The 15,809-nt window shown below is 31.7% G+C and overlaps 3 protein-coding genes across 7 annotated transcripts; 2 read left to right on the forward strand and 1 right to left on the reverse strand.

Annotated features, from left to right (window-relative positions):
• The first annotated feature begins 1,929 nt into the window (after window positions 1-1,929).
• On the forward strand, window positions 1,930-2,749 carry LOC105638007 (SAUR-like auxin-responsive protein family). Its single transcript, XM_012221709.4, has one exon. It carries the CDS (start codon window positions 2,053-2,055, stop codon window positions 2,428-2,430), a length of 378 nt encoding a protein of 125 aa, XP_012077099.1. The 5' UTR covers window positions 1,930-2,052; the 3' UTR covers window positions 2,431-2,749.
• Window positions 2,750-9,711: 6,962 nt separating this feature from the next.
• Window positions 9,712-11,778, forward strand: LOC105638008 (putative pectinesterase 63). The gene is made up of 4 exons (XM_012221710.4): window positions 9,712-10,413; window positions 10,509-10,715; window positions 10,815-11,053; window positions 11,186-11,778. Exons 1-4 carry the CDS (start codon window positions 9,895-9,897, stop codon window positions 11,343-11,345), a joined length of 1,125 nt encoding a protein of 374 aa, XP_012077100.1. The 5' UTR covers window positions 9,712-9,894; the 3' UTR covers window positions 11,346-11,778.
• Window positions 11,779-12,608: 830 nt separating this feature from the next.
• LOC105638009 (SAUR-like auxin-responsive protein family) lies at window positions 12,609-15,298 on the reverse strand. 5 transcript variants are annotated; one of them, XM_089724719.1, is made up of 4 exons: window positions 15,001-15,298; window positions 14,788-14,901; window positions 14,552-14,593; window positions 13,024-13,751 (listed from the first exon to the last, which is right to left on the reverse strand). In XM_089724719.1, exon 4 carries the CDS (start codon window positions 13,655-13,657, stop codon window positions 13,139-13,141), a length of 519 nt encoding a protein of 172 aa, XP_089580845.1. In that variant the 5' UTR covers window positions 13,658-13,751; window positions 14,552-14,593; window positions 14,788-14,901; window positions 15,001-15,298; the 3' UTR covers window positions 13,024-13,138. The 5 variants fall into 5 exon arrangements, with proteins under 5 accessions (XP_020536314.2, XP_089580845.1, XP_037493167.2 ...); XM_037637239.2 differs by lacking the exon at window positions 14,552-14,593 and having other exon boundaries at window positions 13,024-13,712; XM_020680656.3 differs by having other exon boundaries at window positions 13,024-13,712; window positions 14,788-15,298.
• Between the last annotated feature and the right edge of the window lie 511 nt (window positions 15,299-15,809).

Raw genomic sequence — 15,809 nt, forward strand, 5'->3', positions numbered from 1 at the left:
TCCTAATTTTACAAGAACAAATAGATTCTGTTGATTCAGCTAAGGCTTACATATCCTGCAAATGGTAGGATTGTGTTTTCAAGTGAAGAATCAAATTGCATTACCATCCAAAATTATTTTCTGTTCATTGATCTTGACAAAACCTAACATTAATTCATTTAGGTCGAAAACACACTATTTTATGATTTTTGGTTCTTGTATTTGTTGATTTTGTTTTAATAAAGACATGAATGAAAGAATCTTATTAAACCCATTATCTCTCAACCACACCCACATATTTTAATTTGGTTTTGCTTAATCTCTAATCCTTGGATGATTTGATAAAGAGAGATAATTAATTTATTTCATTATTCTAACATAATTAATTTATTATGATAACATGCAAAAATTGCAAGAATAAGCTAGTCATATAAACTCCAATTAGAAATAAAATTTCATTCGACAATGTAGTGTTATAAATAAATAAATTAAGTATATTATAGTTTGGCAATTTGTCACACATTGAAGGAGTGATAATATTGTACTTATTGAATGAGACCACATGGGAATGTATGGGTGCGATTGAGAGGGTAAGTAAATACGAATGACGTGGCTCACATATTTTAGGACAATCTTACTCCATGTGTTGCTCACATGGCTTTGTAGTCACCGGCCGACTTGTGTCTTTGTCAACAATTTTCATCAAATCCCAAAATATTTGCTAGTTAATTCATTACCAAAAGAAAAAGATGTGCAATGAAGGCTGTCTCAATTTAATTTTTAAAATTAATAAAAATAATATAATTCACTTTGCATCGTATTTCATACTAAGTTCTTAAGTCATTTTATTATTATTTAACGTGGGATTCATCTCTCGACATCACTCATCCATATATGCTATCAAGACATACTCTCCAGCAAAATTATATATATAATCACGACAGGAATCGGCGCAAAATAGACTTGAGAACAAAACGGAGAGTAAAACAATGTATATATGAACGAGGAATCTTCAGGAACGAAAAGGAAACATAAAAGAGAATAGTGTTTCACAAACACAACACACACTGACTGAAAAATACATGAATCTATTTGTTTGCTAATTAATTTATAATACTAATAAATCATGGTAGTTACTACCGGTTGGTCCAGAGTGTCGAAAGGAAGAAGGCAAGCTCTGCTCTCACATATAGATATAGTTTATTTATTTTTTGGTGTGACGTATGAACAATATTTTTTTACAGTAAAATTTAGTTGCACATGTCTGTCGCTTTCGGTAAGAATAAAAAAAAAGTGAACGAAGTAATAGAATATAATGATAATAGTGAGTTTGAATTTGTTTTTTAATACTGTTGGAGAGCAACAACCCTCCCTGGTTGGTATGCGTTTGCATGTTAAGACCAAATAAGGACAAAAAAACCAACACTTACACAATGCTTATTTTTCTTACACGTAACCATGTCTTGCCTTTCCTATCTATCTTATCTTAAACTTATAAAATTATAATTATAACCTTTTCGTTTCCTACCATATTACCAAATTACAACACAATCCATTTGTAAAGGCCAAAAGTTTAATTATTTTTTTATTAGTTAAATAGAATATAAATGACGTGTACACGAGAGTTAGAGAGATTCACTTTATAAACTATAACATTTTTTTTTTTAAGGAAATACGAACCTTAGCTTTAAATTTTAAAGATGGCTTTTTAAGTTTTATAAAACACAACTTCAAAAAAAAAAAAAAAAAGTTTTCATCCATTGCATGACCAAATGCATAATAAAAGCCCAGCTGCTATTTTCGTCTAAATTCCTTGCCGCTATGCATATTAGTATTATCTTAACTTGAACCTGGGCCCACCTTCAACATTGGGCCCCAGTGGTCACGAAACGGCACCTCAACCTAAAATTACCATACAACCCTCATGCCTCTCCTTTTATACAGGAACCTTCCTTTCCCTTTCTCAGCCCACAAACAACAGCGGCAGCAAAAAAACGAGAGAGAAAAAAAAAAAAAAAATCATTTTTTCTCTTCCCCCCGTAATTTGCTTCCTCCATTAAAACACAAACCAAAATGGCGAAAGGCGGCAAGCTGACAAAGCTCAGATCAGTCCTGAAAAAGCTTAACTCATTCAATAACAAGCAAAGCCGTCCCAGTGGAAGCTCCATAGCCGCTGCTGCTGATTTCTCATCTTCCTCCTCCCCCGCTTCTGATTCCTACTCCGGCAACCTCCATCCTGTCTATGTAGGTAAGTCTCGCCGACGGTATCTCATCAGCTCCGACGTCATTGACAATCCGCTCTTTCGCGAACTCGCAGAGAGGTCGAGCGAGTCGGATACTATTAGCATTGCATGTGAAGTGGTTTTGTTTGAGCACTTGCTATGGATGTTAGGGAATGCCGATCCACAACCAGAGTCTCTAGACGAGCTTGTTGAGTTCTACGCTTGCTGATGATGAATTGATGAGCACCTTATAAAAAAAATTGAATAACTTCGAGCTCGATCTTTATTCTACATTAATATGAGTTATTTGGTATATAATCTATATATATATATAAATAGAAAGAGCAGAAAGTTGTAAATTGATTTAATAATGGTGATTAGCGGTGTAGAAAGAAAGAACGAAAGAAATTTTATGGAATTTTAATTATTTTGAAGAGTGAAAATTAACAAATATTTCACACCAGCTAATCTTTGAGCTCGGTGAGGATACCTGCATTTCTATCTGTACTTGAATTTTATTTTTCTTTAAATGTATAATGCGTTTATTATATTTGTCTCTTTTAATTTATTTGTATTTTTTCCATATTTTTATACTTTTTTTTTTTTATTTTATTAAAGTTCTCTCATCAGTAATCGAATCCTAAAACTACATGTAAATCTCGCATGAAGACTCAGTTTGTTTCTGCTGATCCAATCTGCTGTTACTGGCATTCGCTTCTTTTTTTTTTTTTTTAAATGCAGTTGGGATTGAATGTTTGTGGAGGATGATGATTCTGTTGCTAGCATCCACTTTTTAAGCAATGCAGGTATGTGGGGAATTGAATGTTTGTGGTGGATGATGATTTTGATAAGAGATGCTTTTTGTAAGTGAAGTACAGTTTGTAAAGGAATGGGGCCATTTGAGTTGTTATTTGAGATTGAGATTATTATTAGGTAGGAGGAACAAGAAGGACAGCCATGGAAGTTTTAAGTTTCAATCACCAGCTCTAGCTCTACGACTACAATAAAGCTTGACAACCAAATGTTTGTCCTTTTTCAGAATATATTCGCTTTCAGATTGTGTGCGAGATGGTCAAATACGCAAGTTTGGCAAATGATGACAAATTATTTTAGCCAACTTGTATTTTCTTTCTTTTTTCTTTTTTTAGTAAGATGATGGATATTTGAAGAAATAATTATGAAACAAAACAATATCCATTTAAATTTCATCGTCAGTAAAATATCCTTGCTGGTTTTTCTTCTCTTCTTTTTTTTTTTTCTCTTTTAGCTGATGAAGTTCGACTCTAAGTTTCCTAAACACCTAGAGCATAAAAGCTAATTTTTTTATGAAAATATCAAATAAGTCAAAATATTATTAGCTATAGTAATAAGAGGTAAGTCTTTCTCCTTTTGACAATTCCTTTATTGAATTAATGGAAATCCAGCATAATGGTAGATGGAGAATTCAATTTTGAAATTTACCACTTTCTATTTAAACAAAGATTTACAAATATTATACCATAAATTACATTATAATAAATCCATTAAAGGGCAATCCAACCTAAGAAGGACGATATAAACTGTTTTTTAGGTTATGTTCGGCAATTTTGATTGTTTTAATAGCTGTTAGCTATTTTAATAATAGTTGTCAGTTGGTTTACCAGTGGTTAGCTATTATATAGCGGTTTAGAATAAAAGTGTTCGCTACAAATAACTGTTTGATTAGTTGTTTAATATAAAATAAAAAAAAAAGGTATGAAAGCGAAAATAAGGTAAATACAAGCGATGGATATAAGTGGCATAAAAAAATTATAAAATGCTAAACCTTAATAAAGATAATATTTTATGAAATATTATCTCAAACCTTAAACGCTGGGATAAATATTATATTACCGAATGCTATAATTAATTAAAATAATATTTTAATATAATCAAAATATTAAACACTACTTCAAATACCGCACGAGAAAGGGCCTCATCACAAGTTACCAATTATAAAAGAAACGGAAAAGTGAAATTGAATTTGCAATCTAACGGTGGAGGACATCACCCTTTACCAAATGGGTAGGCTGTTTTTAAAATTAACAAAACTTGCATGAAGTAGCAAACATCTACTTTAAATGCCTTTAGTAAGTGTAAAGAATAAAAAGTTTAAGATCAAAGACTCAATAAGTGTCTTGTCGAGAGTACAATTTGAGTTAGACATTCAGGTTTTATTCGTTTCGAAGCAAAATTGGGAGGGAAAAAAAGGCTATATAGTCCTTTCTTTTGACATAAAGGAGGAGACTATGGAGATTTAAACAAGAAATATTTTGCATTTATCTTTTTAACCTTGTGTTCCAACAAACCAACAAAACATAAATTAATGAAGTGTTTTCTTCAGTAAAATTAGCTATTTTGATAACTGTTAACTGTTTGAGTAGCTTTTCATAAAAAAATAAATACTACACCAATTAACTTTTCACAAAACGCTACTCTAACTTTTAAAAGCTAGTCTAAATATTATATTACTAAATAACCTTTTTAAATAGTATTTAGTATTTTGACTAATCAAAATGCTAAAAGGTACTTAAAACGGTGTTGCTAAACACAACCTAAATGAAATTTATATACAAAAGTTCTTCTTCTAAAAAAAAAAAAAAAAAAAAAAAAAAGAGAGAATGTTGATGATTGATTCCTCTTTCTTTTTCCAATCAATCAAATTAAAAGAAAGAATGACTATGAATTTTCTAACTTTAGCATAACGTATATATAATTTGGAGTTTGAATTAATAAGATGAGGCCTCTATTTTCTGAATATAATTATGTTGAAACTTCTCCATAACTATAATTAAGACATTATCTTTTTGGTAATGCAATAGTTTAAATCAAAATAATTGAACAACTATTTAAGAAATAATTGCAAATTTTTTTCCTTTCTCAAATTATGTTATTCAAGAACACATAATTGAGTTCAATCTACATAAAAAGCAACTCCATTAAACATCGACAAATGTACATTAGATATTATGAGGAAGCAAGAAGTCAACAACTCTTTTGAAGGGAAAAAAGGAAGGTCCAAAAAATAATTGATTTGCAATATCTTTCTCCTAAATTAAGAAAGAAATTGCATTAATTATTCTACACTAATGATTAGGTTGTTGGAGATTCCTTTTTCTTCCTTTCTATATGTAAACCCACACGCTCTACTTAATTTTTGGTTAGACACTACAAAGTTTTTTATAAATAAAGACTTTATACAAGTGGAAGACACGATTTTTGTACACGCATTAGCACCTACTAAGCCAAGCTGCCATGCCCTATTTGCCACCCATAAAGGTCACTTATTTTCCTTTAATTTCAACCCCTTGATTAAGTAGAGCATCGGTGATTGATTTCCTTTTTTTTTTTTATTATTATTTGCTTATTTGTAATGACATCTTGCTATTTAGTAATCAAATTGGATGTTATAAGTCAAAACCTATATAGATATATATATATATATATATATATTTCTGGTCTAAAAGCAAAACTACAAGTTAAGCAAACTAGACGGTGCTTTTTTATTTTTTATTTTTATCAAGGTTTTATTATGATTTAATGTAATTTTGGGGATAAAAAAAATTTTAATCTAAGATCAAATTTTTTGACTAATTAAAATCAATAATTTTAAGATAAAAGTCCCCGTTGTAATTATTCTTTGACTAAAATTTTAATACAATTTTTAATTTTACAGAGAACTTTAATAATTTAATATTAGAAAAAGTAATTCTAATAAGAATATTTATGTTTGATGAAAAAAATATCAATAAGATTATATCTAAATAAACATTAATGTGCACATCAAGATATAGTCTAGTGCTAAATACATATATGTTCTGACAAAAGATTTGAGTTCATATCCTCCCAATATTAAAAAAAAAAAAAAAAAAGAAATGAAAATAAATGTATCGAAATGACATTTATATAAGTATTTTTTATATTTATGAAAGTGATGAAATAATTTATCAATTTAATCGCAAAAATAAACTAATTAGAGACTACAACAAACTATTAATTTGATAAAAAATATTACCGATTTAATTTCAATTAAAATTTATAATTTCAAAATTATTTAAACAATTAATTGTATTATATTATTATTAATTCAAAGCTTGGTTATAGGAAAAAGTGGAGTTAAAAAATTGTTTTTCTCGTGAAAGACGGCATAATTGGACATCTACATAACATGCCAAAACTGTAGAAAGAAAAAACTCAAACCTCCGATATGTCTTAGCGGAATAGAACAAAACCCATAACCACATACTATTATTAAAATAAAGTAACTAATTGTTTAATCGGTGATTAAAAGGTAACTAATTACCAATTATATCTCTTAATTAATATATCTGTAAAAATTAAAAAACAAAAACAGGAAAAGGTCGTAAGAAAAAACTAAAAGAAGCAAGAAGTTAGAAGAAGAAAAACAATGGGGTAGCTTTTGCAGCCGCTTTCCATGTCCACTTCGAACAGGACAAATGACCTTGCATAGGAACACAGCCGCTCGTTGCGCCTTCTTTTCCTCAGATGCCTCATCACCATTTTTTTTTTTTTTTTATTCTACATTTTATTTGTCTTGTAATGCAACATTAACATACTTACACCCTGTAATTAATCCTATTCTATAATTATCAATTCAAACCTTTTAAATAAATATTCAAAATTAACAGTGAATTCAAATTTCGGACCATTATTTTATAGATAAAATTTCTCTTCTGTAGGACGAGGATCCTAAAATCAAAAGGCAGCCTCTCTGAAGAGAAGGGCATTAATTATGTTTTTCAAGAAAAAAAAGGCAGTGGAGAACAATAGAGACTGTATCCCACGTGGGAACGGGGCCTTGAAATCTGATTTTGGAGCCCCCTCACTGGTCCATGTTACTCAGAATTTTTGTCCCCCAAAAAATAATTGTCTTGTAGACATTAATTGAATTTTGATGCATTTGTACGAATGAAATGATTTTATTGATTTAGTACAAATCATAATTAATTTTCAGTGCATCTCTGCTGACGATTGGGTTGGGACAAGCAACTCACCCAACCATGAACCGGATTTATATCTTTATGTAGAATCATAGGCTAGGCCCAGCCAGACAAACCAAGTGATATATGTGTGATTGTTGGTTGATACAGTGTATTTGTGGGTTGGTATAATTATGTAATTGCTGTTTAAATTTATCAGTTTTTCTAATTTAGTATGTAATTTATTTTTTTTTTATTAATTGAGCGTCTTTAATAGATAAAATTAACTAATTTTTGTAAATATAAGAATGAAATAATAAGTAAATGTAGCATCGTATTAGTTAATTTTGGCAAAATACAAAGACAAGAATAACAACTTTTGATGGAAAAAGTATAGAAAATTGATATAATAATACAAACAGAATAATGACTCGAAAAAATAGAGATAAAATTATGTATTTCTCAAAATACAAAAATCATAAAATACAAGGATAAAATCATAATTTTTAAAAAATAAAATTGAGAGACTAAAATAAAAAAAAAAAATAGATAAAAAATTGAACACTAAATTTATAATTACCCTTTATATGTTTATATATAAGACAGAAAAGAATACCAAAATACAAAAGGAATGCATGTAGATGAGTAGAACCAAAATTAATGAACACACGTTCCTAAGATACTGTTAGCACTTAGATCAGTCGCCTACAGCCCACAGCCAATGCATTATTTCGGAGAGCTTGCGGCTGCGTTTTGAAACAGCCGGGAAAAGGACACATAATAGTCATCCCTGTAGTCAAAGCAGTTCATTTGAACTCATAGGATAAAATAAATTACATTATTATTTCCTTTCTGCATTTTTTTTCTCTCCTTCTCAGATAAGACCTTAATATATGTTATCATTAACTGTGATTTTACAATACGAGAAAAATGAAGATACGGAGGTTGCATGTGGATGATATGCTTGGATTTAAGGCAGCAGTTGCAGTAGGATCCAACCCAAGAAGAAAACAAAAGATAAGAACGTGTGATGTCTAAAGTCTAAACTTCTCAAAACAGTGGGTATGTTTGTTTACTGCTTTACTTTGAGAGGGACCGATCCACGCTTTCTCTTCTCTCCCTTTCCACTTGCGTCATTGACTCTTATCTCTCTCTAGTCTCCATCCATATTTTGTACAGCTCAAAACAGGAAAAAAATAAAATGCATATAGATTATGCATGCATGCTTATCCTACATATGCCTATAGATAGGGTGTTACATATAGCACGTGTGTGAACTTTATCCTCGATGCTATGTGAGAGCATGAACATATATATAGAGATTTATTATTTCAACCACCCTACACCTTGTATAGTTAACTATGCAACGACAACAGAATATTTCTCTAACAAGGAAATGTTTAGGAACAAATAGGATTTGAAGCCCATACTGATTTTATTCCTGATTGATATATATATGCTGAATATTAATTAATTAAAAAATAATTCAACGAAATAAGCATATTGTGGCATAATGGGTCAGCAAGATATTAGTTTCTCCTTTTCATCTATGAAAAAGTTGCCAAGAATGCTATGCTAGATCATTCATTGGAAAGGTTCATGAATAATAATAGAAACAAAAAATTAATGACAAGGATGACACATACATGAATTTGTCCATGTAATATAATATATACGTTGTATTACGCTTTACTCTTTTCTATGATAGTTTAGCTCGATTTTGATATATGAATTAAGAATTTTGATATGTTAAAATTGTAAAATTTGAGTTAAAAATGTTCGTAAATATGTGAAAAAAAATGATCCGTTAAAACTGTATTATCACAGAAAAGGAAGAATTTATAGTGGGTTGAAGCTCCCATTATTGGCAAGAAAAGTTAATGCCAAACCGGACGTGAAATTAAATTAAATAGGGAGAGATTACAACATAATGTTGGCCCAACCTTTGAGTCCAGGCTGAAGTGGGCCATAAAAGGTATCAGTATTACATTTCAGGCCTTAAAATTCAAACACGGCTGCTCGGCCCTGTTCTATTTATTTTTCTATTTTATAAATTTTATTTTTACATTCATATTATTCACGTAAATAATCTTTGAATTTAATTTGGAACTGCTGAGAAAAAAGAACTCAACTATACTCACATGAGTCAATTTATAAAGTTTTTCCAATTTAATTTTTTTAATCAGATTTTATAGAATCATAATTGATAATTGTTGCTCACAAAAACTCTTAAACTCACAACATTTAAGTCAAAATTAATTTAAATTTGTAAAAGAGAAAAATACAAATTATAAAAAATATTAATTTTTTCATAGAAAAAAAGTAATCAAGAAACATAGCCTAAGATAAAAAAAAAAAATTTCAGGCATCACTTTTGCGACTAGGTTAGAGAATTATTTGCTATTTAATTATGAATGGTATAACAAACTTCCAATAAATATTTTTCTGAAAATTATCGGTATGATAGAACTAGAAAATACATATTACAAGATAAATATTTAATTTTTACTTTTTTACTTTTTTCTCAACGAAAGTTTTAAACATAAAACATGACTTATGTTATATGTCTGAGGACATTCTCGTCCAATCGTAGAATAAATCATCCCTCCCTCACGAAAAACACGACCATCTTCACGTAAACGCACTTCTTCCAATTCCGAATTATAAATAACACACCATCATTCTTCCGTTAAATTAATCTTTCTAAAAATTCAAATTCAAATTAAAAAAAAAAAATGAAACGGATATCTTCTCTAATTTCTTCGTTATCAATTGCAATACTTGCTCTGCAACTTCTCCCAACAGCAAATTCCCACGCAAAATTGGTCCCTATAGAATACTCGAAGCTACGATCATGGGTTTCCGATAACATCAAAGACTTTAACCGGCATAAATCCGAAGATTCTGAAGGAACTCCAATTGTTTTGGACGAGCGTTTAGTCGCCGCAGAAGATGGTGTTCGTGTAATTACGGTTGCGAAAAACAGTACTGTTGCCGATTTTGAAACCATTACCGACGCCATTAACAGCGTTCCGGTGAATAACACAGCAAGAAGGATTATTTGGATTCGAGGCGGCGAGTATTGGGAGAAAATCACCGTTAACGTCTCTAAACCGTTCATCACGTTGTATGGAGAAGCAGCTGACATGCCTATGATTGTATTTAATGGAACGGCGTCGGTGTATGGTACTATTTATAGCGCCACTGTAGCCGTAGAAAGTGACTACTTCATGGCCGTCAATGTGGTGTTTTTGGTTGGTTTCTTATGTTTCCTATCTAATTTGTTTTTGGTAATAATTAATTGCTAAATTAATTTTAATTAGTGGGTATTATTATGTGATGTGAATAGAATGCAGCTCCGATGCCAGATGTGAATATAACAGGAGCACAGGCGGTGGCAATGAGAATATCAGGAGACAAAGCAGCATTTTACAATTGCAAATTTGTAGGGTTTCAAGACACGTTATGTGATGATAGAGGCAGGCATTTCTTCAAGGATTGTTACGTTGTTGGAACTGTAGATTTCATCTTCGGAAATGGGAAATCACTCTACTTGGTAGTTAATCAATTACTATAATTTTATATAACTCACTCTATATAATAACTAATTCTTCAAGAATTAATTACATATGCATGGTTTAATGTGTATATCCAGAACACAACCATAGAATCAGTTGCAAATGAAACAGGGGTAATCACAGCTCAAGGTAGAGAGAACACAGAGGAAGAAAGTGGATTCACATTTATACATTGCAACTTAACAGGAATAGGCAACAATACATATCTTGGGCGTGCATGGAAGGTGAGGCCTAGAGTGGTTTTTGCGTACACTTACATGGGTTCCATCATCAACGGTGCAGGATGGTCCACTGGCAAACACCCTGAATCCAACGAGTATATATGCTTCTACATATATATTATATACTGTTATATTTTCTATTTTTCCTTTCTGCTACGATATTGCAAGTAGCTAGCTTGAGCTTGCTGCTGGGTTGGCTTATAAAAGGGGTTTTGTTGATTTGGTAGGACTGCGTACTATGGAGAGTACATGTGCAAGGGACCAGGAGCAAGCTCAGATGGGAGAGTGAAATATGCAAAACTATTATCTGAAGAAGAAGCAAAACCATTCTTGAGCATGACTTATATTAATGGAAATAAGTGGCTTATTCCACCGCCTAATCTTTGATAAATTCTGTTCGATCCATCTTCAATATTTACAATCAAGAACGTCATCACGCTTCATCTGCAATATATAGTCTCTTCTTGCCAATAATCACCAATCAGTGTATTCCCTGATTAAGTTTTGTAGTCCTTATGTACTTTATAAAATTGCAGTAAGAATTGATGAAAATGGCTGTAGATTGTCTACACAATAATGCTTCCAATTAGAACTCTGAAGTGTCGGATTTTGAATTTTTAGACCTGAAAACGACAGGAGAAAGTGTTACTGTTGTCTCATGTCTGTTGGACAAAAATTTTTTCTCGTATGACGGTAAAGACTTTCGACTGCCTTTTAATAAAGCATTCTTGTTTTTGTATTGCAACGATGTCGTTGTGTACCTAGTAAAGTAAACAAGGTATCTTATCTAATTGGGCCTATCTCAGAAGCATCGTCGAAAATCCTTTAGCTGGGCCGAATCTCCAATAAAACAAGTATCCTGTTCATTGTGGCTTCCTTTTTTTTTTTTTAGATGACTGTGCCTTTCTTTTCGTTTCTTGGGAAAAAGACAAACGATTTTTTTATCTAGTTTTTAATAAGAGGGGCTTCTCTCCCATGAGATTAATTTACCTGAGCTTGGTCTATACCTTAGCAATGAAAAATAAAATTTTTTTTATTAAAATGAAGATATTTCTAACTATTTACTAAAAAAAGATAAAAGTGAAAATAATTATTAAAAAATCTTTGTCTTTATTAGTTTGATCAATGGCTAGATCCATAGGCCGAAATTTTGTAATTTGTTTACAAAAATAATAATTTGCAAATGAAGGTGTTGTTTACCTTTATAGGATTGCAATGCCATACCATGAAATATATCTTGTGCATTATATATATATATATATATAGAGAGAGAGAGAGAGAGCTCTTATGAAACATAAATAAAAATTAGGGTTAATTAGGAAGAGGGTGTATTGTTCCTAACATATTCCAGACAACTCAACCATGAGATTGTTGGACAAAGATAAAATAAAAGAAATCTTGCTTCACCTCACATGCCCTAGTAATAGTATCATGTATAATCAGACATCAAAATCATTAAGGCAGTCAAAAGATTATCAATTAATTATGTCACGTTCAAGGCATAAAGTCCAAACATTTTTTTTTACTAGTAGCAAAACACACCTCACCATCACATGATACACCCCATTGAGTTGTAAATATACATAACATATATATATATATATATATATATAGAGAGAGAGAGAGAGAGAGAGAGAGAGAGAGAGAGTCTAAATATAAGCGTTTGACAGATTCCACTGAAAGCTCACAACTTTTGAAAACATAACAAGACATCAGTTGATGTAAGTTTTTTGAACAGTTTTGCTGAACAGTACATCTGTTTTATACTCAATAAAAAACATCAGATGTAGGCCACATCCCAACAAAATAATAATAATAAAAAAAAAAGAATAGAGGTTAAAATTTAACCTCCTAGCCACAGATCCAATGCACTTATGTGCAAACCTAACTAAAGTTTCCTATTGTTGGTCAATGAAAAATAAAAAGGAAAAGAAAAATATATCTGCATACAAGGAGACCATGCTTAACATCTGTAATGAGCCCTAAAATGTCGATCACTACAGAAACCAGCACAATTATTCTTCAATTTTTAATGAATTCTTCAGCTGCAAAATCACCAAACAAGCTTGAACAATATTCGCAGAAATAACAAAAAAAAAAAAAAAAAAAAAGGTTCTGGCTTAAAAAAACCCAATTCTTGAAATAATTAAATTGGAGAATCATAAAAATGTTATTAGTAGTCATTCTCCTCCAGATTCAGCATTGCAGGAATAACAAATAATGAGAAAAAAGAAAGAGAAGTTACTTGAGTTGTTGTCCTGGTGATCCTTTGGATGGTGCTCCATGCATTTCAGGAGAAACTTAAAGGTCTCAATCTCGCATGGGATTGTGAGCCCGCCGCTATGATCAAACCCAAACTCCTCTTCAACCTTTGCTAGCAAAACCTTGAACAGAGAATGGCTAAGGTAGCTAGTGGGGATGATAAACCTCCGTTGCTCTGGCCCAACATAAACCGCCAAATACCCTCTGGGGACATCAGGTGGCGGTCCAGGGCTTTGGCAGCCTTCCTCATCCGAATCACAACTCTTAACGCTCGTTAGCCTCCTATTAATTTCTGCTGAAATGCCCCCATGTGTATTGCTACCCTCAGGGCCAGTTGGCTTTGAGCCAATTGTTACAGATTGCCACTTTTGGATAATTTCCTTCAGCTTAGCAATCTGTCGAATTCCTGTCGCCTTGCTGCCACCATGGTCATCCATTTGCTAAATATTTACCGCAACAGCGAAAAATATCCCAGAATCGAATTCAGGGTTTCTGATTCCAGACATGCAAGTCTCATCAGTTCCTCTTCCACTACATCCCCATGCATAAAAGAGAAAAAAAATGGAAACAACGAAGATAAGCAGTCATGAGCTAGTTACGGTATTCTTTCAACTCTCTCACACACTATGATCCAAATGCTATAGAACTGAAGTTTCAACAATTACTAATGTTTTATGATATAGTCCAGAAGGCAAAGTTAAAAAACACCAAACCACTTAATTTCTTAATTGAAGATATAAAATTTACAAATTAGCTAGGCCATCGAAAGACATACAATGTAACTTTTGCATCAGATTTTCGTTTGTGAATCAAAAGAGAGTAAATAACAATCTTAAAGAAACTCAGAGGCAACTTTGTTACCTCCAATATCAAAGCAGTTAGAAAAACCACAGTTTGTTGGTGATTTGCTCATCCCAAGATGAGTTGATTCTTGATATCATAAACAGCGAGAATTATGTTGGTTAGAAATTTTATTTATGACACATATCGTTATAGAAACAACACAAAATTATCATATAATAAAAATTGAGAACTCCAACAATATTGTAGTAGATCTACTAGGAAATGCATGTTAGAGAACGAACTATTATCATACTTATAACCCATAAAAAACAAAATTGTTCCTGGGCTTGTTTACGTTCCAGATCAAAATTTTCATTTTCCCTTTTCGCTTCAGCATGAAATTTTCTGCGAAGACTAAAACTTTACAATTAAAAATCCAACCTTTGTTACAAATAGATCTTTTATTTATCGAGTTTCACATTTATTTTTCCAAAATTGTTCAAACTAAATAATTTTAGAAGACGATAAAAGAAAATTTATCGAAATACCATCAATTTGAAGCTTCGGCTAATCAGCTGCAAAGCTTTCAGCTTAAGAAAGAAAAAAAATTGGAGACGTCAAATTTCAATTATCGTAACAGATCCTTCATTAACAGAAGCAAAATACCATAACACAATCACTTTAAATCCACCAAGCTGATTTAAATAAAAAAAGAACAATAATAAATCAACCAAATCACAAATATTAGAACAAGTAATTTATGTCATGTGTATTGGATGAGTACCTGAACGGCGTGAGAAGGAAACGCGGAATCAGCTAGTGAGAAGCCTAAGGAGAAACGCCATGGGAGCTTAAGAAGAATGGGGAGAGGCAAGGGAGAGAACAGAGCGCGCGAGCTCTATTTTGCGAGAAAGAGAAAAAAGGATCATAAAAAAGAACAAAAAATTCTTTTTGTTTCTATCAAAATCCAATGACCAAAAGCTGTTTGTTAAATAACCTGAATGAAAATTTGCAGGCAAGGGTTCGCGGCTGCACCGCCGGTTTCGGCGAATCAGTTATCAGTCATAAAAACAATCTACAAGGTAACGGTTTTACAATGCAAAGGAATAATGGAAATTGTTCTTAACAAAAATAGAGATTTAGCGGTAACAAGTATATTTAATTAGATGGATAATTAAATAACAGAGAGATCTGAAAAAAAATGAAAGGCTATTTGTAATTGTGATTGAAGCGATGCGATGGATTAGCTCAAAACGTAATACGCGTCAGTTATGACCATAATAGATGGTGGTGGCGACAGTTAGCTTTTGTTTGCTTCATGATATATGGGGTAGATGGATGTACTTTTTTTGGTTGGGGTCCACGTGATCATTTTATGATTTTTTGTAGGCCCAGCCCATCTCTGCTCGTAGGTTTCTTTAATTGTGTTGTTGCATTTTTAAGATTTTTCCTTTCCTTTTCTTTTCATTTTTCAGCTGTGAAATATTTCTCGTGTTTCCTGTTTTATTCCTTTTTTGTAAACAAACCCTGTTACATAAAACTGTCGCCAACTAACGATTTTAGGATTCGTTTGATTTAGTTATGGGTTTGATTTAAAAATAAACTAAATCAAAATCAAATTGAATTGTGCATAGAAATTGAACCAAATTGGTTCCGAAATTTAATATTAGATTGATTGGGGTTTTTTTGGCTGTCAATGAAATATTTCTGGAATAAAAGTTTGATGATTGGAAGTTGTCCGTCGGTCCCTCCTTGGCAAAAGGTGACGCCGAAAGAAAAGAGAAAGGGAGATTTGAGCGTACTGAA

The sequence above is a fragment of the Jatropha curcas genome, chromosome 8 (genome assembly GCF_041381405.1).
Source record: "Jatropha curcas cultivar XTBG-Jc1 chromosome 8, XTBG_Jcur_1.0, whole genome shotgun sequence".
Classification (NCBI taxonomy): Eukaryota; Viridiplantae; Streptophyta; class Magnoliopsida; order Malpighiales; family Euphorbiaceae; genus Jatropha; species Jatropha curcas.

Excerpts from the sequence above, each read along its gene's own strand:
- LOC105638007 (XM_012221709.4), top strand. The coding sequence starts at position 2,053 with ATGGCGAAAGGCGGCAAGCTGACAAAGCTCAGATCAGTCCTGAAAAAG.
- LOC105638008 (XM_012221710.4), top strand. The coding sequence starts at position 9,895 with ATGAAACGGATATCTTCTCTAATTTCTTCGTTATCAATTGCAATACTT. Across the intron at positions 10,414-10,508 it reads CCGTCAATGTGGTGTTTTTG|AATGCAGCTCCGATGCCAGA; the intron begins GTTGGTTTCTTA and ends TGATGTGAATAG. Across the intron at positions 10,716-10,814 it reads ATGGGAAATCACTCTACTTG|AACACAACCATAGAATCAGT; the intron begins GTAGTTAATCAA and ends GTGTATATCCAG.
- LOC105638009 (XM_037637239.2), bottom strand. The coding sequence starts at position 13,657 with ATGGATGACCATGGTGGCAGCAAGGCGACAGGAATTCGACAGATTGCT.